Here is a 26,271-nt window from a genome sequence, read left to right on the forward strand (position 1 = left end):
GATGGATAAGAAGATGTAACTAATTTGTCCGAGAATTGATTAAGATTAAACTGGTTAAAGGCTTAAATCATTGTTGTCTTTTCATGTTCTCTTAGTTTTTTCTCTTCTTTATCATCTTTCTCTTCGTGCTTCATCTTCATATCTTCTTGTGTTTCATTATTGATTCTCTCATTTCAGTGGTATGTTTGAGAGAGAGAGAGAGAAGAGTGAGTTAAGTTGATTGGATTGCAGGGAATTCCGATTGTGAGTGGCATTGGTGTTCCAAGAGCGGGTTTCCCCTCCTTCCAAGTACAATTACTTTCACATGAAGAATATGAAGAAGAGAAATTCATCAGAAAGAAAGAGAACTTGCCAAAAGACTGTCTTCATCATCTTCATCTCTTTATATTCTCTCTCTCTCTCTCTCTCTCTCTCTCTCTCTCGTTCTGTCTTTTCAAGAAGAAGAAAAAAATCTAAGAATTAACTTGAATACATGATAAAGATTTTTTTCATTCTTTCTTTCAGGATATTCTCGGTTTCACAAGATGATGAGAAAGGAAGAAGAAAAAAAATTCAAAATGATGAGAGATGACGACGATCTTCCTGTAGGCCTCAAGATCATATCATCATCATCATCATTTCTCATTTTCTCTCACCAAAGTTTTACCTTTCGAACAGAAAAAAAAACAAAAATTTCTAGGGCGTTTTCCTATTCCTCTTAATAAATGTCATCTTAAATTACGATGGTCAAGTTACCACCGTGTCGATCATCATCATCACCATCTTCTTCCTCCTCCTCCTCCTATTGAATCCATTCAATGAATTAATCATCACCATCCTCCTGATACTTTCCCACTAGAAAGTGAAATAATCATTTACCAAATATCAATAATCACCTTGCACTATTAATTGATTGTTAATTACCAGAAATACCAAAGAGGAACCGGAAATGTAATGATAACGACAGAATATAAAATTGAAATTTAGTTTAAGCCAAAAAAAAACAATTTCAAATCAAATTTATGTTAATTATTGATAAAAAATTTTAATTAACTTTTCATTTTCTGGAATGAAAAAAATTATCATTCCGTTTATCAAGCTTACACCTACTAATCAAGTTAATTAATCAACCGATGATCATTACGATTATCATTTCATTCATAATCTAATATGATAATCTGGGTTTAATGTTAACAATTAACATACGGAAAATTTAATTTAGGTGAATGTTGACTCAGTGTTTTTAGCATAACAATTAATAGAAACACTCACACACAACATACAATGTTCATTATCAACAACAATATAATGATTGTTGTTGATTAATTGTGTATAATTTAAATTGTCCAGGTCATTGGTCTTCCATTGATTGTATTTGATTAATACCTTTGTCTCCCTTTTTGATACGAAAAAAATTTCCACTCTGTCTTTTTTTTTCCACCTCCTCCTTAATCATTCAACTGATTAACTCATTGTTTCTCATATTGTATCCGTATAATGATTTAGGTTTTTTCATTTGCTGTTGATTGTTGTTGTACGATAATAATCAAAGTTAATTGTAAACTTTTGAAACAATCGAGAGAAGCAAAAAAAAACATCATATCAACAAAAACAACGCTCAACATACACAAACACTCAGAGTGTCTGATAATTTGACTCTCAATTATAATCAATCGTCATCTCCAAGAGACAATTGATTATCCACCACCATCGCCACCAGATTCATGAGTGTCTACGTTTGTATCTGTATGTGTGTGGGGTGGGTTTTTAGTAACAGTGTCTTTTTTTCACTGCAAGCGGAACAACCACTTCACGCAACTCTGAGTAGTAAATTAATTTCCATTTGATCAGTTTCATGAATGGTTGACTAACAGCGACTGTTAATTCATCCACCCCCTCACCTCCTCCACCTCCACTTTCTCTCTCTCTCTCTCTCTCTCTCTCTCTCTCTTCGTTTTCTCTAATATGTTTCTTACCTTTTCTTAAACACCGTAGACACGTACAGCAATTAATGTATTAGCTTTATTACCTCCCCACTCTCTTTCGCCCTCTCTTACACCTTACCTGATTATCTACCTGATGGAAATGTATAATACCCTCAGTATGTGGGTTGTCCCTCCAATTTACACTGATGATGATTGTATTTTTCTTCTTTGCTTATACAATTGTCATTTATCAGTATTAATTGTAACATAAACGTGGTAAATGTATTAGTTAATTTAGTTGTTTTTGGTACTTTGATCATTAATAATCTTTTCAAGATATAACTCAATTAGTTTGATGATTGAAATAAACACTCATCAGACAGGGAAGAAGAAGAGAAAATAAATAAAAGCATTTGACACTAAAGTAAATGGAGAGAGAGAGATGATGATGATGATGGTGGGGTGGGTGGGGTGCGGTGGATTCCAAGGGTAAAGTGCAGATAAACATTAACAAACAAGTTCATTTATAAGGCAACTTGTCACATTTACTTAATTCTCTCCAACAGTCTGGTGAGAGAGAGAGAGAGAGAGAGAGAGAGAGAGAGACAATTAAGGTTCCTAACACTAATATGATGATAAAAAACAATGTTTTCCCTCTCCCAACCTCCACCATCACTATCATGACGATTTGAATCATTTTATTATCTTATATGATCGTTGAAAGTGTTAACGATCCTGAATGAAGGTGAAACCAGAATAGGAAAACTTGGTAAATGATAATGATGATGTTTCTTTATATATTTATACGATCATCATTGTCTACTCATCATCGTCATCATTTGACATTATCATACTTGTGAAGAAACAAAAAAGTATCATGAAAATGAAGACGAGACAACAAGATGAACATCCTGAAAATACTGATGGTGAAAATTGAAAATCTTCCAGAAATATTTGATTGTTGTTGTTGTTCAACTTGTTTACCACTCTTACTACCTCATTCAAGGAGACAGAGTGAAAATCATTCACACTGATGATGAAATTTTTGGTTATTCAAAGAGAGAGAGAGAGAGTGACGGGTGGGAAAAAGTCTATGAATGGCTCGAGATGAGGAAAACATTTCATCACAAGTTAATTGAAGGCGATCCACAAGAAGATGGAGATCTCTGTTTGTTTGGGTTAGAAAGAGAAAGAAAGGAGAATGATGATAAAGATGATGACGGTGTAAGGATGGGAAGAGGAGGATGAAGATGAAGAAAACAAAATCTGGTCCATTGGACTAGTTTTGCCTTTTCCCTGATGCGATAACTAGTAATTGGTCTGGCGATTTTCAAGTCAATCAAAAATAGTCTCACTTTCTTATCTTCATTTATCTTCTCTCTCTTTCTCTGTATTTAGATTCTTTCTCTTCTCTTCACACTTATTAACGTCACAAGATTGTGGTAAGAAAGAGTGGAGATGATGATGATGATAATACAGAAGAGAAGCGGAAAGTAGATACTCTTTCAGATAATTTTGACAGTTCTCTCTCTCTCTCTCTCTCTTTCTCTGTATTTAGATTCTTTCTCTTCTCTTCACACTTATTAACGTCACAAGATTGTGGTAAGAAAGAGTGGAGATGATGATGATGATAATACAGAAGAGAAGCGGAAAGTAGATACTCTTTCAGATAATTTTGACAGTTTCTCTCTCTCTCTCTCTCTCTCTCTTACTCTCTCTTCTCATCAATAGTTATATCTACTCTTTGTTTTCTTTTTATCTTCTTTGTCATCCTCATGTCAAGAATTTTTGTTCTATCAGAGAGAAAGAGAAGAAAAAAAAACTAATAAGAGAAAAAAATTAGTTTCGAAAATCAACATTCGTCTCTCTCGAAAAACTAACAAGACAAAGTCGACATTTTCATCTTTCAAATGACTTTCAATGTTTTTCTCTTTGCATTAACTTTTAATTTTACTTTTCGAACAAAATAATAGAAAAGAAAGAGAAAAAGAAAAGAAGAAGAAAGAAAAATGTCACATGGAATATCTCATGTCCTTGAATAACCTTTCATGGCGATTATCTGTCCGATTTTCTGGTCATTTCGTATCTAACCTCTGATATTTAACTTAAATTCTTACGTTTAAATTGTATCATTGTGATGGAAATGATATTTCCTCATCTTCCTCCTCTCTCCCCCCTCTCTTCATCTCTCTCTCTTTCTCTTTGTTTCATCTTCTCAAAGGCATTCATCTAATTAAAGGTGAAAATGTTCGAACAAGGTCAAGTTTAGAATAGAATCTTTTCTCTCTCATCTTCTTCTTAATCTTGATTCCCAATTCAAAGATTTCACAGTTTCTCTGGTTAATTCAATTCTTTTATTTTCATGTAAGTTTGTTATTCTTGTTATTTCATCTTATAGATTTTCTGTTTATTTTTCTCTGTGAATTTTTCACAAGAAGATGATAAAGAGAGAGAGAGATGGAAAAAGAATTTATCTTTTCTCTTTCTTCTCCTCTTGTTTTAGTCTCTCATCTTCTCAGAGTATCTTCACTAATCCCCTTTTATCATTATCACTCACCTATTATACTGATCCTTAATCTTGCATGAATAATTAGTATCCTGTCTCATCACTCAATTAATTATCATCATCATCAACCAATTTTGAAACTCATCTTTCATCATTTTTATCTACATCACAATCAATTGATTTTTATCAAATTATAAGATGAATTAAAATAATCAAATCAGAAAATAATTAATCTCCATAATCAGGATGATGAATTTGAATACCTGAATCTCATCAGAATTTTTTTCTGGTTTACTCGCAGATAATTCTGGCCACTCATCATCATCATCATCATCATCTCTCTCTCTCTCTCTCTGATAAAATACCAAAGCTTTCATTAACTTTCAGCTTACTAACAATCCTAACCCGAAACAGGATCCTGCCAGTCACAGAATCATCTTCATCTTCATCTTCATCATCTATTGATCCATTGTATCCCACTCTCTCTCTCTCTCTCTCTCTCTCTCTCTCTGGGCGTGGTATTTTCATCTCTATTTTTCTCCCTCATCCTGTCTGCGTATTTCTAACCATCTTTTTCTGTCTACATCATGTCTACTCCATAGTCTCGCTCATTCATTCATCCAATTCATCATATTCATATTTTCCTTACTCTCTCATTGACCTTACTTTTGTTTCACTTTCTCTCTTCCTTAGAATTGCTTTTCATTTATTGTTAATCTCATCGACTCAGGATGATGATGATGTGGTGAAAAAAGTTCAATAAAAAGGGGGAACATCGAAAGAGAGAGAAAAAGAAAGAAAGAAAGAAAGAGTGATAAAGCAAATGATAAGAAATTATTATTATCAAACAGGATTCAATTCAATTTACGCCTGAAAATAATCACAATAATATCATTATATCATCATGATGATAATCAAGTTTATGCATGAATGTGTTCAATGGCGGTTGTATAACTATCATTAATTTTTTTGCTTCTGCTGTTGATTTATAATAATAATAAAAAAAAAATGCGAAATTTTTATCATCACCACCAAAGAGAATCTGTTTCCACCCTCTAACTCTCTCACTCTCCTCCCACCATCAGATTATCCTGAAATTTAACCTTTAATATCAAGTTATTATTATTTCATGATGATGATGAAAATTATCCCGAAAAGATTGATGAAACTTTTATTGACAATAATGTGTAACCTCAATTTACTCAGTCAATGTTATTGTTGTCGGTGGGGTGGTTGCATTGGGCAAGAATAAGCCAATGTCTTATCCACTTCTACCCTTTTCTTCATCATCTCAGACGTGATTCAGGATAATTTCAAACTGTCTGGCCATTTAACTCTAATCATTACCTTGAATTTCTAGGAGATTCATTCCTCTTTCTCTTTCTACTTTTCTCATCTTCTCTTTCTTTTCATCTTCTTTTCTCTCTCTCTCTCTCTCATTCCCTTCGCTTCCCTCCAACTTCATCCCTCATCTTCTCTCTCTCTCTCTCTTTCCCTGTTCGACTCTCACTCTTATTTATCTTCTCCCCACCTCATTGATTTCAATCTGATGAAAATTATCTTCCATTAACTTTTTTTTTCTCATTCTTTTCATGAAAAAAGAGAACAAGAAATAAAATCAGTTGAGAGAAAAGTTCTATTAGTGGCGACCTCTGTTGGCTTAATCGAAAATCTCAGATCAATCAATTAATTTTTTTTCCTCTTCTCTCTCTCTCTGTCTGTCTATTTTTTTTCTTCATCATTCTCATCAGTTTTTTGACTTTTCTCATCATTGTTTCATCACTTGGATAACCAGGATAACCTTTAATCAATTCAAATTCTATGGTCTATCTCTTAGGCCTAACCCTTTTCATCTGTAATCAAATGATCACTTTATAGAGAGAGAGAAGTGATTACATGTATTTATTTTTCTTCTATTGATTTAGATTATATTTCATCTTCTATTCTTTTTTCTATTCTCTCTCAGGCCTTACATAAACATCTATTTATAATCAATTAGATTGATTGTTTCTTTTTTTCCCTCTTTTGGTTACCATTAAGCGAGGAGAAATACATTATCCTTCGTACAACAGTTTCTTCAGGTGACATAAATCTTTCCATTTCTCTGGTGGATTTCCTATTGATCTTTCTGGTTTTTTTTCTTTTCTTTTTTTCTAGTCTAGGTGATCATTTCTTTGGAAATCAGTTATGGATAAAAAAAACAAAAGCCAACAGGTGAAGATCAGGAAGAGAAAGAGAAAGAGAGAGAGAGAGATCATCTGTTAAACAGATTCTGTTTATATAGTTTACGTATACAGTTTGGCTTCAAGTGAAGACGATTTCTTTTGGACATACATGTATAATTATCAGTTAATTAACCAATATCAAAGCAAAGATAGGTAATTATTTGTGTTCATTAAGTGTCTCTTAACCTTGCCTTTCCCTTTCCTTCCCTCATCATCATCACCGTCATCTCTTGCTTGAGACTGATGATGATGTGAAACCTGTGTGATAACATTGACTTGGAATTAAGAGTCAAAAACATATGTACTTTTCCATGTTCTATCAACTTTCCTTGTCTTCTTTTACTCTCTTTACTGAAGAAAATCTTGATTAGTGAAAATAACTCTCCTTTGCTCTCTCTCTCTCTCTCTCTCTCTCTCCCTGTCTACAAATTCAAGGTGAATGATAAAGGAGAAAAACGAAGGAAAAAGCAAACAACTCGCCAGTTAATTGTCCGATTTTAACCCTGATCAAAGAAACGGAAACTAGCCAGAAGAAAAAGAAGAAGAAGAGAAAAAAAGATGATTACTAATTACTCTCTGTCAGATTTACCATCTACTGGTCAACAGACTGATGCAAAATTTTGATGATTTGATGATAATACAAAAGTATAACATTAATCGGTCTCAAAACTGTGTTCTCAAATAATGGCTAACAAAGTAATCATTTGAATCATTATTATGCAAAATATATACAGCAAAAAAAAAAGATGAAAAGAAACCTGAAGATAAATTCAAAGACATGGATAGTTAAATATGAATATACATCATCTTTACCTGTATCATGCATGGAGATATACTCATGAGAAAGATTCCAATTCAGTTCAAAGTTAACAATACAAAAAAAAACACAAAACAGGTAAATATGATTAATAAGTAGAGAGACAGACAGAGTCTAATTAGATTATCATTATAACAGCTACTGTATTGTAATTACATTGATGAAAAAAAGATCATACAACCATTAAGTTCATTGTTTTTTTCCGTCTCAAGGTATTTAGAATCGGAAGATGAAACCGGAGATGGACATTGGAACCATGGAACTTGCTGATATGGAATTGAAAGCTCAACCAGGAGGAAGAGAGTTGACCATGAGGGAGGCGAATATGAAGATGAAAAATGATGAAACTTACACGATGACCTTTTACAATTAAAATTTCGTATGTATCATAATTAATATGCTCATCTTTTCATATTAAGATTTTTGCTCTTTTCTTTGTTATCTTTGTTTATCATCACCTTGATTCAAACAATTTATTATTCATATTTGCGTAAAAATTGTCAACAGAAAAGAAAAACGCTTCTTTTTTATCATCATCTCCTTTTCTTTTTACCTGTATATCTAAAGATACAATTAGAATAGTCTAAAGGAAATGATAATCATCTTCATCTTCACTAGTTAGCAATGAGGGAAAAGTTTATTTTGATTACAATCAAATGTGAATAGTAAAATGTACGTTGTCAGGGAGAGAGAGAGAGAGAGAGAGACGATTATGATGATGGAAAAGGATGGTGACAAGAAGATTCTTCTTTCTCTCGCCATCATCATCATCATCACACAATTAATTTGTTTGTCTACATGTGAATCTAAAGGAATAATAAGATAATGATAATAATCTCTCTTTCTCTTATTTAACAGATCCAAAGGTAAAACGGGAAGTTGATAGATGAAAATAAAGAGACAGAAAGAGGAAGATGAAAGATGCAAAATGGTGAGAAGAGATAAAAGAGGAAAAAGTAATAATTCTGTTGACGAGATGACACCTTGATGATATTCAGGTGTATAAACAAATGACACTTTGGTACGTGTTCCAATGGCTAATAAGACAAGTGCAATTTTAAGAGGATGTTGAGGTTAAGGATGAAAAAGATGAAGATGATGATAGATCAACAAGAAAACAACCAAAAAGATGGGAAAATGGATCAAATTTATTCAAATTTAATTGGGATAAAGAGAAAGATGATTAGTAGTAGATGAAAGAAAGAAAGAAAGAAAGAAAGAAAAAAAATTAATCATATCCTATAGATGATTAACAATTGATGACGATAATGATGATAATAATTAGAGTACGTGCCAAGGTCGTCATGCGCAGCTCGCAAATGATAAGCACGTACAGGAATCAACAACAACAACAACAACAACAAGAGGGATAAAGTAGTAAAGTGACAAAAAAAAAGTAACATCAAGATAACAATGAATTGAAATGAAATTATGAATGAAAGAAAATATGAAAATACTGATGAATGGATAAGGATTATAATCTGTTGTCTGAATAACAAGAATACAGGATAAATCTGAAAGTGAGAAAGGGTGGAGATGATGAGGAGGAGGGAGGGTGAGTTGAGGATCAGAAGGAGGTGATAAACACAACAACAACATGAACAACAACACTCACACATACACACTCAGGTAATAATACAACAGGTAAGTTGTTGTTTGGCTATATGATGGGTGGAGATACAATGAAACAAAATGGGAGTAAACTATTAATACTATTATTATGATTATCAATTGATTAGCTGGTTGATTCATTCAACAATTTACTTGATTATAATAAGATTATTGTTGATAAAATGAAAGGATAAATAGTCACACTCATTGACACAATCAAGATAAATAATTGTGATATTATCTAATAATTAATATATATATTATATGTTGTGAAAGAAAGGAACAACAATTAACTTTTAGAGTTTACAATCTACTTAATTTTGTGTTAATTATATTCAAAGAAAAATTAGTTTTTACTTTTTAGTTACAATGATACAAAATTAAGTAAATTAAATAAATTACTTGTAGTACATGAAGCTATTAAATTTTATTTACGATAATTATGATAACTTAAGTTTAATGTGTTAAGTTAATTTCTTTTCATACCTTTGATTGTTTATTATCCACAATTAAAACCTCTGATTATTAATTGTTTACCTTGTATTACATGTGAATGGTGTCAATCTTGATAATCAGTGTAATCAGTAGGTTAAAAGCCTTGTAATTAACAATAATAATTACAATCAGACAGATAATAATAATAATAATTTTTTAGTTATATGAGTTGAAAAAATAGTTACATTGTTTTTGATTGTTGCTAAATGATTGCGGACAATTAAATTCAACGCATTCATGAACATGCATATATATGAATATGTATTCACATTTTGTTCAGCTTATTGTGATAATCATGATGCTAATCATCATGTAATCCTAATCATGATGGTGATTAACGTTCTGGTTGGTTCAATAGAATAAAAAAAAATTCAGTTCTGAGAAAAGTTCTGGTCTAGACCTTTGATTGTTGTTGTTAATTGTTTTTTTTTCTGTAACAATTAGACATTTACTATCTTGTTGTTGTTGTTGTTTCTTGTTGGTTAATTGTGACATTTTTTGTTGTATTATTTCATATGATTTATATGATCATCTCTTGATTGTTGCTCATTGAGATTGTAATTGTTTTAATCAGTTTGTTAATTAGGGTTTTTCATTGATTTTTATTATTATGGTTGATTGTTGATTAATTATTTTTCAGGTAAAATTTATGATTAATCCTTTGTTAATTGTTACACTCCTATGAAAAGGGAAACGTTTATAAATCAAATTGTTTAATGGTCTTTACAGGACAATTGAGTTAATTTGATTGTGAGAAATTAATTGTCACTAGGATGTGAACGTGATTTGTTATTATTATTGCAAATTAAAGTTTTGTTATTTCATTTTCAATTTAATAACAATTTATATTAATTATATACACTAATTATTAAGTCTATTAATTGTTTGTCATCATTAATGTTGATAAATGTTGACAAAAAATAAAAGTACTAAGCAAATGATTAAAGTTAATCGTGATTAGGATAATTTATTGATCTTAATTAAGGAGGAGGATGGAAACGAGGATTAGGATAATTAATTATTAATTGTTGACTATTTGCTACTATTCAAAGTCAATAAGCTAATTGTTGTTGTAATTAACTTTTTTGTTAATCTCAATCTGAATGTTTGTTTACCTGGGAAACTAAAACAATTTCATCAATGGAAAAATTTAATTCAATTAAACTTGAATGAAAATGATAAGTTAATTATGTTTACTAATTGTCTTGAATACTAATACTTACTATATATTATAATACTATAACAATATTAACTATTAATAATTAATTAATTAATGACCAAGATGAGATTTGATTGATTGTGAAAAGTTTTTAATTGGTTGAATTTTGATTCGGTTTGAAGAGTTGTTGACAATCAAGATTTACAATCAAACAAATTGTCTTATAATCTAAAATTATCAGTATGTGAAGTGTCTGTTAATTAAAATTCATTGTTTTAATTTTGTTTGGCTGTTAACTAAGCGAATTGATTATTAACAATTAACTTTACGTGAAATTTAAAAAGTTTCAACGTTTTTGTCTGTGTTCAACCAACGAAAGGAAAATAATATTTGTTATCAGAATCAAATTGTAATGATTATAATTGTTGTTGATTAATGGATAAGGGCAGTTGAAGGAAAAAAGGTAAAATGAGTTAGCTACACACTCGTTGACAAATAATTAACAATTAAACGACAATTTAGCCTCTAAATTACTGAGAAAATTGATTTTGATTAAAATGTCAGATAATTTTCCAAGTGATTGATGAGGTTTGAATTGAAAGGAAATGAAGCAATTTATAAATAAAGGTAAAAAGTGATTAGCTTAACTAACTTTTGATCAACAATTTGATAAAATTGTCTCCTTAATTGTTTATGTATATGTTAACCTGATCATTGACCGAGAGATAGTTTTACCAGACAATTTAAATTGTTATAACAATTAACAATCAACCTGTTGGACATTCAAGGTCTATGCTATGGTTTAATCATTAAAAGAAAACTTTTTCTGCTTTTAATTGTTACACATTTTCTTCATCATTATCTAATCAGATTAATTGTGAATATGATAAGAAAGTTAGTCTTTAATGTGAGAAATTAAGTGTTTTCATAATTGTAATTAAAGTTAATCCAATTTAGTTTCCTTTTTTTTAAAGCAAGAGAAAAACTTTTCGCAATTATTATTAAATTTACAATGTGAGAAGTTGATTTAAATCATTAACAAGATTTTACTTTTGTTTTAGTGCAAACAATTAACTTAATTTACATATCAAATTGTTAATTGTTTAAATACCTGAAGATTGACAATTTACATACAATTATAATTAACTATCATTTTTCATCAACATCCTTTGAACACTTAAACATTGACCATTGTTTTAGATTAACAATTAATATGATTAACTTTTTCTTTCTCTGTGTTCAACGTTAATTGTTGATATTATTTCACTGATTGTGTTCATGGTGTTAAACTAATTGTTTGTTAACAGGTGATAATCATATTTCTAATTGATGACAATTAAAAGTAATTCTTAAAGTTAATCAGTAACAATTTAGCAACGATAATAATACTAATAAGACATTAACCTTCCTAATGAGTTATATTAATAAGTTTTAATTGTTGAAACAATTAAAGTTTTCAGTTGATTATTATTACAATTAAGTGTCTCTCTCTCTTTGTCTGTTAATCAATCTAAATGTAAATTCAATTTGATTTGATTGTCTAATTGGTGACAATGTGATCAAGTGTTGGTTAATTTAACCATAAACATTAATCAAATTGTTTAATTAGTTTGATTAGTTTTAATTTAATTTGTAAACTGGTTAAAGGTTGGGCTTGAGTAATTAAGATTTTCTATTTTAATTATAATTGTAATTATTAATACTTTTGAACGTTCATTGATCAACAATTAAATTACAATGATTGTAATTATCATGATGATGATTAATATTATTGATTACATATGATGAACAAGAAAAATAAAATTAATGTTACTCATTCATCAAATTTAATTAATATAATCAATTGATTGTCTCATGGTTAAAACATAATATGAAAGTTAAATATTTAGTTAATTGTAATATTATTGTCATTTGTTATTGTTAATTTAGTTTTTCAGGTTAATTGGTGATTAAGCCTTGAGGTTAAAATAATGAAATATAATTTAATTGTGGTTTCAAGGTAAATTAGTTAACCAATTGTCAGTTAATCGTTGAGCAGATTGATTGACAATTAACTGGATTAACATATTAAGATGATGATTACTATTATTATTTAGCATTAATGATAAATTGTAATCATAATTTACAGATGATTTGAAAATTTATCTTGCAAAAACATGAACAATGATCAATTACAATTAAGGAGGAGGTGAGGGTAGTCAGTTAATTATCTCGGACAATTTACAAATGATTTAGATGATGATGAATGAAGATGAGAGGCCATAGGATGATGATGATGATGATGATGATGAGAAGAAGAAGATGAAACTTATTTCTTCATCTTTTTTTCTTCTAATTTCTATTCATCATAATAAGAAATTAACTCTCATTGTAAAAGAATGAGAATTTTTTTTTCTCTCCAAAAACTTATTGCCCATAAAACTCTTGACCATTAATTGTAAATAAAGTAATTAACATGATTATCCTGTTGGACATTGATGACACTGATTAACTTTGATAATCATGATAATCATCAAGCTATTCATGGTCATGGTCATCACGATAGAGATGAGAGAGGAAGTTGTTAACTTTTGACCATCAACTATTAGACTTTAATTATCGTTGTTGATGATGATGATGATGATGATCCTTGATGGTTGATAATTGTAAGTGGTTTTTTGCTTTGTTTTAATTGTAAACATGATTAAGTAATTGTAACAACAATTAGTATTGAGACTAGAAAGTTAATCATAAACTTTTCTCAATTGTAATAATACAAAAGCAGAAATAAATTATTACCATTAACTTGATTGTGTTTATGTTGATTCAAGTTGTGTTCATCATTTCAATGGACGGATTAAAATTAATTGTTGTTGTTGTTGTCCTTTTTTCTTACTGTTTTTTTTTAATTGTTACCGATGATTATTAAATTGTTTCACAGATTTAGTAACAATCATGTTACGAAAATTTCATGTTCAGATAACCATGAAATCTGTGTGTTTGGCACGAAATTGTTTTCACTTTCATTGAGAAAAGACAAAATGTTTAATCATTAATCTTGAGACACCAGTAATCATTTTCCACTAATCTGTTAGTTAACAATTAAATTTAACTATCTGGATTTACATGTAGTTAGTTAAAATGATAATAAACAAAAATTAGGGTTCCAATTGAGTTACCTGTTTGATTGATTGAATGAGAATTGTTTATCATCAACAATCAGTAAATAAACATTAAGATTAAGATTAGATTATTATTGTAGCAGTGATTAAGTTGATTATGATTAACTACAATCAATGTTTCTTCAATCAGAATCATTAAAATGATAATGAAAAAATTGATTCTATTAATGATCAGTTTTAATTGCTTACTACAAGTATAATAATTTATTCATAGGTCGTTGGTGTTGTTAAGATGATCAATTAACTAATCATTATCATTTAATTTTCTCATAGATTTATCAATGAAATTAGTTGATTGTAGTTAATCAACAATTTATCTACCATTAAAAAGACAATTTAATATTAATGTTGATATAAAATTTAAATGAATACATGGTTACCTAAGTTACACTATTCGCAATCTTATTGATAAAATTATCTAATTACTCTGATCAGTTTAAGGGAATCATTGTTAGCTCATCATTCTGGTGATTAAAATAAACAATTTACTCAGAGGAGTTGATTGTTGATCGATTAGAATCAATATTTAGATTCTAGCTCAGGTTAACATTAATACTTGCATTTGATGAACTTAAATCATCACCTCTGAACTTAAACAATTGTTTCATCCCAACGATTAATCAATGGAAACTCAAATTCTGTTTCTTTAATTATTACTATTGATTCAGCTATCGAATTTCATTTTCGTTCATTTCTACTCATAATAACTAGAATAGACTGAAGGAAAAAGTCTCAAGCTCAATTGTGAACATATTCGGAGGTCATTTGAAGGTGAATCGTTGATGTTTAATTTAAAGTTCCCAAAAGTTTGCTCAACCCTTGACGGAAAAAGCTCCTAATCGGATTGGATTAATCATGAGAATTGATTCTGAATAGAAACTATCATTTAGCGAAGATGAATAAAGTTCTTGATTCTTTGTTCTGAACTTTGTTTCAGAAAATTGTATCAATAGACTGATCATTAATTGTGGTAACGCTCTGAAATTGATTTAAATCGTACAGTCACAAAATCGTTTGAAAGTTTTCACCGAAAATTGAATTCAACTGATTGATTTCATCTATGAACTGAATGAAAATCGAGTCACTCATTGTTGAAACGATTAAATTAGCAATAAAATTAACTAAAGTATTCTAATAGTTAAGTATTGTAAGAAGAAAACAATTAAAAAGGTTCATTGAAACATAAAAGTTTCTCAGCTGAATCATTAATATCTAAATAGTTAATTACTGAGAAAGAAATTTGTTTTCGTTAATTGTTAAACCATTGGAATTAATTCAACTCATTTGTAACTCAATTAACTTTTATGATTGTGAAACAATTTAAATTAATAAACATTTTTCAAATTAGACACGCGATCATCATAATTAAGCTCATCACCATAATAATGGATTTAGAAAAGATAATCAAGTTAATCTTAATTGTTACTAAATTGTTTACATTTGCTACTGAATTTTTGTTCATTTCAAACAATATTTCATCTCTCATGTTAGTATGATGATCATGAGGATGATTAATTATTTTCTAATTGTTGTCTAACAATTAGCTGAAACTTGTACATATATCGTTAGAGGACAAGATCAGATGCTAAAATATATATATTATTTACCATTTACTATTAATATAACAATTAAAAGGAATCACCTAACAATCATATTATCAACAGTCTAGATTAATGTTTAACGACTGGTTAATGGTAACAATTAACCACAATCAAAAACGCTAATCAATTATCATGTTATTAAAAACTGTAACAAATTGTAACCAAGAATCACCTCAATTCAGAGGATTAGTCTGAATACTTTTTTCCTCCATTGGTCTCAATCAAATTGTGATTAACTCAACAATTAGTAAAATCTGTCTTAATTGCTACTAACATCTCAAATCTTCAAAGATGATGATAGTTACAAAGAAACAGAGAGAGAGATGAATAAGATGAAGATGAAATTTTAGTTAATCGTCAATGGGGATTATCAAGTTTACTGATTAATTTTGAATTTAGGTCAAAGACGAAAGATGCAAGGCCACAATTAAAACCAACAATCGATGTAAGAACATGAAAGTTTATGACCCAAAGAGAGGGGAAAATATCATCAAGATGCTTCCTGTTTTCGCTTGAAACTTGTAATGTCTTTTTTTACGAGTTTTTCGCTGTGATAATTTAATTCTCTCAAGATAAATATCTCTACGTAATCTCTTTAGTCCAATTTGTTGATTGTTAAAGAGCTCATGTTGTTAATGATGCCAATTATTATCTCCAATTAAAGTTTTCAACTGAATCTCCTCAGTGTTTATATCGTTACTCCTGAAACGAAAAACTTTATTTAGATTCACTGAAAAAATTTTCTTTTCCATTGAAATTGTTTATCAAATTATCTCAAAGGCTGAAGGTTAATGATAATAAAATAATAAGATTTTGAGATCATTTGTCTTCCATGAATATCGTCATCATCATCATGATGATATTCAGGTGATCAACATCCTAATTCAATGATTCAACGATCCATCATCGATTAACATCTCTAAATTTATTGTTAGATTTTAATTTAATCCATTAGGTCAGAATACATTGTAATTAAGATGATCGAGTTAATCTAAATCTATAAAACAGTTAAATTGTAAAAAAAATTAACAGAATCAAAGTATTACAATAATATTACAATGTAACTACAATGTAATATTAGCAATTCTGTAGCTACATGCATAACAAATTGACAATTAAAAATGCAAAATGATTGTAATTGTTGTAAAATATTGTCAAGTTTCAAATTGTTGATTAGCAAGATCAATTTTGATGATAATTAGTTGTGGGTTTTACAAGTTAATCAGCTTAATCCAGTTTACTTTATCTAGATTTGAATATATCGTATTTTCAAAGATAGACTTGAGTTTGTTAGTTGACAATCAAGTTAAATGAACAATTTAGATGACAAAATGTGATTACGATGATGATGAAGATGATGAGGATGATGAGGATGCCTTTGGTTTTTCAATTCTCAACTGTGACAATGATAACAATGGTTATGGTGACAATTTGAGTTTCTTATAATAAATTCAGGTTGATTGTTGGTTGAACACAATTAGTGGATGGATTTTGGCAATCCAACAATTAACTATAACAATTTACATATTCTCTAGACAGTATTTAGCATTTTACAACATTCAATTGAGTTTGTTTAGTTGAAACAATTAATTAATCTGTTGTTAATATATATTAACAATCAAGATGCGTAAATATAATTACAATTAAAAGTTACATAAGAATTGAATTTGATAAAAAAAAAGAACAGAAAATTTTTAAATTGTTGTTAACATTTGTATACATAATTTTAAATGGACGATGATATGATATGTATTGTAGATTAATTTTAAATTGTTGGTAAATTGTTGTTGATGAAAACATTTTCGTGGTCGCTGGGGCGAGATAATTGTTACTCTTTAACTTTTTTGTGGGTTAATTTTTGATTGTTGACCATAAATTATAACAGAAACTAATTGCTGTTATTGTCTAAATTGTTTAGACAATTTTTCTGTTTCCTGACAGAATGTCAATTATTTTAATCACCTCTTTATAATTTTGTTTTCTTGTTTGATTATCTTAATCTTTTCTTCGTCTCTTTCCCAACAATTAACAGGCTTATTAATTTTTACCCTTTTTCTTAATGAGAATCATGATGTTTATCATTTCTCGTCGTCTAGTTGTGTTAATTACAACAATTACGATAATTTTGTTGAGTTTATTAACTGGAAGGGATCATCGTCTTGGTGAATTTTGTCTCAATTCATAATAAAAAAGTTCGCCTTCAATTATTTTCGCTTCTCTGTTGATGTTTTGTCTTTTCGTCCTTTCGAATTGAATATCAAATAACCAAATTCGAAACAATTTTTTTCTTTTTTTCTCTTCGTTAAGAAGAAAAAGAACAGAATTCTCCAAATCAACAGTAAATGACCAAAGGAAAAGTTCTAGAAATCACCGGGAAAACAACGATATCCAATCACGAATCTAAATCAACGAAAGAAAAAAAAAGAAAATTAAAAAATCGAAACAAAAAGTTGCAATTCTATGAAAACGGATTCGAAAACAATTGACAATCAACTCTAAACAACTTCTTTGAATGCACTTGCAACATTCGATCAACAGCACAATCGAATTAACAAACTTTCTCTGTTACCAATTAACTTTAAATTTCTCAACAATTAATTTCTTTTCAATAATTTGTTAATCAATTATTTCTAAGAAAATGAATCGAGTGAAAATCTCAAGTTAAGGGACCGTTTTTCGAATGCAATTACAATACGACCCCTTCTTTTTTCTATTGGCTGTGAGTATTTTTATTTAAGGTGAATTTACATGAATTTTACCATGAATTCAGAATTTTTATAAAGTGAAAAATATTATAAATTGTGTAGTGTTTCCCCTGGATCAGTTTGAGTATAAGAACTTCAAATAAAAAGCTACCAAACAATAATAAATTACGAAACAAAAACGACCATGTACTACACCTACAAAAATCTGATGAGAATAAGCGTGACCAAGGTGAGTAATACGGTCAAAATAACTTAATTTTCTTTTAAGATTTTGATTTTTTCTGTTAATAAATACAATCCTTTTAGCAAACCGATAACGGCAAGATTCAAAACTTAACGTTAATAATTACTATTAACGGAAAATATAATCTCTATGGAGACAAAAAAGAATATAAAAAGAAACAAATCAAATCAAACTAACATTACCTATTTACATCTCATCTTAATAATAACATACAAAATTTATTATTCTACCTAATATCAACATCAATCTAAATCTTCTATTATTATTATTTTTCTATTTGTGAATTACAGTTAATCACCCAAATAAAAATGAGTAACATTGATCAATGGATTGTGAGACATGAAATCCTCAAAGGAATAAAAAAAGACCTATTCAAAAATTACCTTCAAAAACTACCAGACCCATCAAGACAAATCTTCATCAATCAATTTAACCAACTTCATTCTGACAAAGAAATTCAACAAAAACTGAAAATAAATAAAAAACAAATGGACCACCTTAACAACCTAAATCGTGAATTGAAACAATTTCAAGAGATGAACAACAATAATATGGAACTAGAAGAAACCACAGAGGAAAGGCTACAAACAGCCATGGAAGTTATTGAAAATGATCAGGAAGAACTATCGTTAATTATTCCGGTTCAACCAAGACAAGCTGGTTCAATAATAATGCGTCATGACAAAAGAAAAACAGAGGAAGCGTTTGATCAACTACAAAAGAAGAGATCCAACATTCCAATTAATTGGATCAAATGGTCAAATATTAAAGCATCTCCAATAGCTTTGATCTCTCAACAAAATGCAACACCAAAGATGCTCTACGATAAAATTGCTCAAGAAATTGATGATGGTAACATTCCAAGTGACAAGGAAATTGAATATTTTATCAATGAGAAAACAGTGAAAATCAAAGCCACGTCGTTCGAGAAATTGGATAATACTATTAATACAATTGAGAAAATAATAACCCAATTACAGATCAAAAGGTTTGAACAAAAAATGCCAAGAGTCAGAATCATTGGGATTCTACAAGGTGACGATATTATTGATAATATCCTGTTGAATATGTTCAAATTCAACAAGTATATGAATGAACAAAATATATCAATTATTAAACCTGCGAAAAACAATCAAAACAACAAAAATAATAGAGATATTATTATTCAAGTTACACCAGCAGTCAGATCAGAACTTCAAAACAACCATGGATACATATCAATGGGAATTAAACACTACAAAGCAGTTGATCACTTTGATATAATGTATTGTTCATCATGTCATCAACTCAATCACTGGCGTTCACAATGTACAACACAAAGTGTTTGTAAAAATTGTGCTGAGTTACATCATATTGATTTTTGTGAAAACCCAAATAATAAAAAATGTGCTACCTGTGGTCAAAATGATCATCAACCAGGTACACTTGATTGTCAATTGTATAAGAAGAAAGTTGAGCAAGAAACTGCAAAGAATGTATTCCAATACCAATATCTAATGAGATAGATCATTCAAACAGAATGAATATCTTGCTCATTTCCAACAAATGACAATTTATTATTATTTGAGTTTCAATCAATAACCATTTATGTTATTATTTTGTCTTTTTCCAATCATTACAAAACAAGTTTATATTCAGTTTAATACATTTCAATGTTCATTTAATATTCTTTCTCTTTCATGATTACAATAATAAAAATAATATCAAAATTAATGATCAAATATTTCTCTCGTTGATAACAATTATCTCAAATCAATAGTAAATTTCAATACTAAATGTTGATTAACTAAATAATAATGATAAACATAAATGAATTACATGAAAAACAAAATTACGCTCCAAATGAAAATTTTCACAAAATATGAATCAATATAGCTTTGAAAAGCTCAATTAGATGGTTCAGGATAAGGTCCCATAATACAAAGTCGAATGTTATGATTAACTGAACTGAATAAATCATCTCGAGGAACAATATTAATAGTACCATTACGAGGACAATCAGCAACAAAATCTTTAACAAATTCAAATTGACGTAAAGAATAATGATTAAAGTAAATAACATCCACCTTATCAGGATCCATATCATTGTTATGAGCAATTTCCTGAATCGCTTCTAAAGCTGTAGTATTATTGTTAAACTCCATATTGAAGGTAACATTCATTGATCTAAGTTTCAATGAAAAATATCGATCGATATCAATAACAGGTACACGCAATTGATTACAAGAAGAAACTTGCATCCGTAAACCCCGAAGTGAAGAGTTTACATGAGGTTGACCAACTCGAGATACCACATTATTATTAACAACATGAATCAAATTCCCAGGAATAACACTAGTAGGAATATTATTCTGACAAGAAAAAATATGGCTTAAGTAATTGTTAACAGTGTATTTTCGAGTACAAAAAGAACAATTAATAATAACGCTTGATAATACGATCCGTTCTAATCCACTTGGCTTACGAAAATAAGGATGATTAAAATCAACCTTACAAGCAGGATAATGAACACAAATTGTTTCCCTCCGTCCATGTCGATTAACACGTTGGAAATTATTATTACCGGCACGAATGTTAACACATGAAGTACAAAAAAATTGTTGGCAAAAATTCTGATTATAACCACCGTCGTGTATGACGGGATTAATAGCCAAATGTTTACACAGACCACAAAGTAAAAGATCAAGATTATCAGGTCCACTCATCTGATGTAATTGAACAGCCATGATAATAACAACTTGACAACTGAATAATAAATAAATAGTAAATAAAAAGAAAAATAATTAATATCTTCAATCAATGAAATGAACAATTAATTAGATGAAAACAAGTTAATAAACCAAAGCAACAATTTTAAATGACGAGCGTCCTTAAATTGTAACCAAATATATAAACTAGATGGAGTTAAAAGCTAATAAAAATAAAAGCATGATAAAAATGAACGCGATTAATGTAATTCAATTCAACGTAAATAAACAATTTACTCTAACACAAAAACTATTTCAAAATAAAAATAAATCAACATTGATCATAGTGAATGAACCAAATCAAAGATTCATAAGTGAAAATATAAAAAATAATAATTTCATCTCTAACAATAGAACCCTAGTGTGCTACTCAAGTGATATAAAGTTAATTCGTCAATACAAACCTGATGTAGATCTAATTGTTTGTGATCTTAGACTTGAACATTTACAATTTCGTCTAATAGCTGTTTATCTACCAAATAATATGAGTGAAAAAATGATGAAAATTGAGAATATGATCACATCAACAACAATAATATCAGGAGACATGAATTTCCAACACAAGCTCTGGTCACCAAACCCAAAATTTAACAGTATTATTGAAACAATAATAACCAACCATCAATTATGCTCAGCATTTAATCCTCAATCATCGCCAACGTTTAATTCAAATGACTTGAAAAGAAAATCTTGGATTGATGTTGTGTTGTTTAAAAATGATATTCAATGTTTATCCTCCAAAATAGTGATAATGAATAATAATGATCACAATTTACTGGTAACCAAACTGCAAATCAACAAAATAAACAAAAAGTTAGAAAGAAGATTATATATAAATCATTGGGACCTAAAAATAAAGAAAATGGATCATAGAAAATTTAATAAATACCATAATCTAATTCATAACTGTAAACAAATTATTAATCATCCAACGATACATGGAACATGGATAAATGGAGCCAAAAAATCAGTGAATGATCTAAGAAATAGAAGACAAAGGAGATTAATCACAAGTGAAAATAATAACAAAACAACAAAAAATAATATAAACGATTGGGATTATATTAAAAAACATATTATTCATTCAAAACAACCAATGTTAAGTGAAAGTGATCTACTAAATAATATTGAACTACAATCGTCATATAATAAACATTTACAAACCTTTACAACTAATAAACCAATACACAGCGATGATGAAGCTGAATTTAAATATCAACCATTAACCCAATACGAGATACAAAAATTAAAGCAAATATCAAGAAAATCAACGTTAGACGCCGATGACTTCACCAAAACTTCTTGGAAAAAATTCTATGAATTAAATGAACAAAAAATAATTAGCGTGATAAATGAAATAATTATACTTGGAAAAATACCATCAGTAATTCGTATATATGGAGTTGGCCTGATTATTAAACCTGATAACAAATCAATAAGATTAGTGAAATCACCTAACTATTTATTAAAGATCGTCGACAAAATTTTAGCAGATAGACTTCTCTTATTATTACCAAAAATAATGTCACAAAACACACAATTTGCATATTTAAAACAATCATCGAGAGTGAATCTCATATTTACATTATTATTTAAATATCAAATAAAATCTAAATACCTGCTAATGTTAGATCTATCCAAAGCGTTTGATGAGGTTGATATAACCCAAGCTCTTCGATTAATAACAACACATGACCGACAACTGGGTGAATTATTAACATCATTTTGCTCAACGAGATGGTTAAGATTCAATAATAACAAGAAGATATGGTGGAGAAAAGAATCAATTGGTGTCCCACAAGGTTCGGCAATCTCAGGCCTACTATTCATCTTAGCAACTGATCAAATCATCAAGAACCTGAAATATAACAGAAATATTAATATAATTGGATATGCAGATGATCTTTACACAATAATAAACTCACCTGAACAAGCACAAACAATTATACCAATAATAACAGAGGAATTTAGTAAGATCAACCTGAAAATCAACGTCGATAAAACAACAATTGTAAATTTCCATCAAAAAACACAACAAAAAATTTTAGGTTTCCAAATTACCACCCACAATACTATCAAAGCGATGAACCAAATGATAGATCAAAAATCATGTCAAATTATGGAAACCTTCAAATTCTCTATGGAAAAAATCAGATACTTGAAACCAGATTTGAAAAAACTAATAGTAAACTCAATAATAGTATCTAAAATGGTTAACATTGGATTCGACTGGTTATTACAAGAAAACTGGAAAAAATATGGATTGAACTTCCAAAAACAATATCATGATAATTTCTCCAAATTATTAGGTATTCAAAACACTAATAAATGGGCGATGAAAACGATAATCAAATCCAAATTACCAATAGAGATCCAGTTGAAGTGGTTACTAAAATGGGACGTACAACATAACAATTCACAAATATTAATTACAAAATTTAACAAACAAAAAATTAATATTTTACCTGAAGTAATGGAGGATTGGAGGACCCAAGTTAATAAAACATTAACTTATCAACCATGTGATTGTCAAATACCAAAAATACAAATACAATTAATACCAGAAGCCAAACTAAAAGTACAAACAAATAATCAAATTATTATTATTGACCTTGGCAAAAGTAAATCACTCTATGCAACAAAAATAAAATGCTTTTACCTATTGGTCAAGATGGCAAAACAAGTTGGGGCTGATCATCTTCCCATGGACCAGGATTTAGCGAGGTCACTAATCAAAGGAGATTCCAATACAGCAAAAGACATGATCCATATTATTATTAAAGAGGCCCAAGGAATAAAATTTTGTATTAAAAAATGGGAAACATCTAAAATACCAGAGGAATCACGAAAAATACAAATCCCATGGTTAACCAGATCGGAAATGGAAATGGTATTAGATGAAACTGTCAATGAAATAATAATACAAATTAGAAATCAAGAGGAATCAACGGATATTTTAATAAACCCAAAAATGGCAACAAACCTGTACTATTATTCACCATGGACACCATACAAATGGTACAACAATGTTAACAAAATAACAATAAGAAATTGTTGTAACACAAGAGTCAATTTATTATTACACATCATAACCAATCGAGATCATGTTGAACAAATTCTTGGAATCAATCAAAACTGGAACTGGAATCTAAACGAAGATGATATTATTAACTCAACAACAAAAATGAAAATATTAATTATGTTAATACAAAAAATACTAAAAACACAAAGCCAATTGTTACAATCAAATTCTACTCTTTTCCATATCTGATGGCTGCGAAGCCTGGGGGATAGTTTTTAAACTATCCGATGATGTTTGCTAAGCAACATCATTAATGGAATGCATTAGTATCCATAAAATAAAAGGCTGAGAAAAATTTGTATTCTAAATTACCGTTTATTTATTAATCTCTTTTAATTAATTTACTAGAATTAATCTTGTTCTTTGATTGTGGTTCTGCGATTAACTATTAAAAAGTGAATCGAACTTTTGAACAATCGTGATTAGAGTAAACAGATTGACAATAACAGTTTAAATTCTAAATCATCCTAAAAGTCAGAGAATCCTGGTTTTCTCTTCTTTCATCTTTCTTTCTCTCTCTTTCCTTTCCTTTCTTTTTATTATTGATCTCACTCTTAAAAAGCCATAACCTTAGTTGTGACAAATCATGACAATTGGATTTAATTTGAGTATTAAAATACCTCTTATATTTATTTTAATCAGTGTTGGTTCTATGGTCTATTATGATGTTCTAAATCATGGTAGCTTTTCAAGTAAGTATATATCATTTGTTGATCTATTATAATTATAGATTTTTACTCTCATGACCTTAGTGTGAATTACTCATCACCATTTTACATGTGAGGACATTAAACACTTCACCCTCTGTCTCTGTCTCTGTCTCTAGTGATAATCGATTAGATATGAGACAATAATTGTGGATAATATTTATAATTCTCCCTCCATTTTTTTGGAACATAGATGGTTCATTGACTTTCTCATGTTGATAAATATTCTATTCTATTATGATAATGTTAAACGATGATAGAGGAATAATTTTCGATGTTATTATCTTAGGAGAAAGATATATAAAATATATTTCTTTCTTTTCATATTTAATTACGTTGACAATTTTTCACCATCTTCTGATTTTGATCATCAACAGATTCTATTATTAATTACTCTGCTATTTATTATATATACGTGTAATCTAATTCTGATTTGTCTCTTTCTTTTTTTTCTCTCTCTTTTCTCTTTTCTCTTTCAAGAATCTGTTACGGGTAAATGGCTGAAGAACAGTGGAATCCTTGGTGTTTATCAGACAGTTGAAAAGGAGGTAACAAGTAAATTACCTGTTATGATTGCCAGCGTGTACAAGACAGCAAACATTGAGAAATTAACTGGCCACCTTTCATCTGGTTTTCGATACGTGGTACAACTTTCCGAACCAGTGACCTCTTGGATTTATAAAACAATCCCCTTGAAATTAGAGTATGCCAATGATGTCATTATACCCTACATTGCCAATGGAATTGTAAAATTCACCTCTGAATTTGGAACTTATCTTGCGGTAGGACAGGAAAATTTGAAACAATTATCTGCCAAACTAGGATCATGGATAGGCGAGAATATCAATTTGGAAGGTGCTTCATTTGCAAAGGTTCAAGGAGCTTTTACCAATGTTGTACATGATGTTCAAAATTTGATGATCGACGGTTTCAACTGGGCCCACAAACAACTTGTCGGTTAAATTTTGTACAACCATAAATATATACATGGAAATAATGTTTTTCTGGAGATAATTTTTACTCTTATCCCTCGAAAATTTTACTTCCGTGTGTTTAGAATACGATTGTTGTGGCATGAATTATAACAGCAATTTATGTCTTTCTTAATTTGTCTAAATTAGACAACTTTTCTGACAAAATTATTTAATCACATTCCTTGATTGATTATTCTCATTTTGTGTCTCTTTTTCACAATTACATCATCTTTCCATTTGGTTACTCAATGATTTCTAATCATTTATCATCCATTTCATTGTTGTTGTTGTTGTTGTTATTGGTGTGTAATTGATTTTAATTTTTCAGGTAAA

The 26,271-nt window shown here is 29.2% G+C and overlaps 2 protein-coding genes and 2 long non-coding RNA genes across 10 annotated transcripts; 3 read left to right on the plus strand and 1 right to left on the minus strand.

The window, feature by feature from the left end:
- Nucleotides 1–6,119: 6,119 nt before the first annotated feature.
- On the plus strand, nucleotides 6,120–11,623 carry LOC128398113 (uncharacterized). 5 transcript variants are annotated; one of them, XR_008327050.1, is made up of 6 exons: nucleotides 6,120–6,491; nucleotides 6,568–6,788; nucleotides 7,071–7,280; nucleotides 7,370–7,530; nucleotides 7,665–7,831; nucleotides 8,311–11,623. It is a non-coding gene; the product is annotated as an uncharacterized LOC128398113 (long non-coding RNA). The 5 variants fall into 5 exon arrangements; XR_008327052.1 differs by having other exon boundaries at nucleotides 6,568–6,624; nucleotides 6,695–6,788; nucleotides 7,071–7,530; XR_008327053.1 differs by having other exon boundaries at nucleotides 6,120–6,308; nucleotides 6,377–6,491; nucleotides 7,071–7,530.
- A 5,074-nt stretch (nucleotides 11,624–16,697) lies between these two features.
- Nucleotides 16,698–24,428, minus strand: LOC128398078 (uncharacterized). Of its 3 annotated transcripts, XR_008327038.1 has the most exons (10): nucleotides 24,159–24,428; nucleotides 24,010–24,078; nucleotides 23,835–23,903; nucleotides 23,641–23,747; nucleotides 23,101–23,564; nucleotides 22,794–23,033; nucleotides 22,340–22,489; nucleotides 22,065–22,154; nucleotides 21,580–21,962; nucleotides 21,085–21,173 (listed from the first exon to the last, which is right to left on the minus strand). It is a non-coding gene; the product is annotated as an uncharacterized LOC128398078 (long non-coding RNA). The 3 variants fall into 3 exon arrangements; XR_008327036.1 differs by having other exon boundaries at nucleotides 23,835–24,078; XR_008327037.1 differs by lacking the exons at nucleotides 21,085–21,173; nucleotides 21,580–21,962; nucleotides 22,065–22,154 and adding an exon at nucleotides 16,698–17,879 and having other exon boundaries at nucleotides 23,835–24,078.
- On the plus strand, nucleotides 17,903–19,933 carry LOC128398068 (uncharacterized). Its single transcript, XM_053358883.1, has 2 exons — nucleotides 17,903–18,413; nucleotides 18,719–19,933. The coding sequence occupies exons 1-2, from the start codon at nucleotides 18,369–18,371 to the stop codon at nucleotides 19,931–19,933; spliced, it is 1,260 nt and encodes a 419-aa protein (XP_053214858.1). The 5' UTR covers nucleotides 17,903–18,368.
- A 186-nt stretch (nucleotides 24,429–24,614) lies between the features above and the next one.
- On the plus strand, nucleotides 24,615–26,182 carry LOC128398073 (uncharacterized). Its single transcript, XM_053358889.1, has 2 exons — nucleotides 24,615–24,949; nucleotides 25,445–26,182. Exons 1-2 carry the CDS (start codon nucleotides 24,844–24,846, stop codon nucleotides 25,924–25,926), a joined length of 588 nt encoding a protein of 195 aa, XP_053214864.1. The 5' UTR covers nucleotides 24,615–24,843; the 3' UTR covers nucleotides 25,927–26,182.
- The last annotated feature ends 89 nt before the right edge of the window (nucleotides 26,183–26,271 follow it).

This window comes from Panonychus citri, unplaced genomic scaffold (genome assembly GCF_014898815.1).
Source record: "Panonychus citri isolate SS breed McGregor unplaced genomic scaffold, ASM1489881v1 Contig00045, whole genome shotgun sequence".
Lineage (NCBI taxonomy): Eukaryota > Metazoa > Arthropoda > Arachnida > Trombidiformes > Tetranychidae > Panonychus > Panonychus citri.

Coding starts and splice junctions, on each gene's coding strand:
- LOC128398068 (XM_053358883.1), top strand. CDS start 18,369: ATGTACTACACCTACAAAAATCTGATGAGAATAAGCGTGACCAAG. Junction 18,414..18,718: donor TGAGAATAAGCGTGACCAAG/GTGAGTAATACG, acceptor TGTGAATTACAG/TTAATCACCCAAATAAAAAT.
- LOC128398073 (XM_053358889.1), top strand. CDS start 24,844: ATGACAATTGGATTTAATTTGAGTATTAAAATACCTCTTATATTTATT. Junction 24,950..25,444: donor AAATCATGGTAGCTTTTCAA/GTAAGTATATAT, acceptor TTCTCTTTCAAG/AATCTGTTACGGGTAAATGG.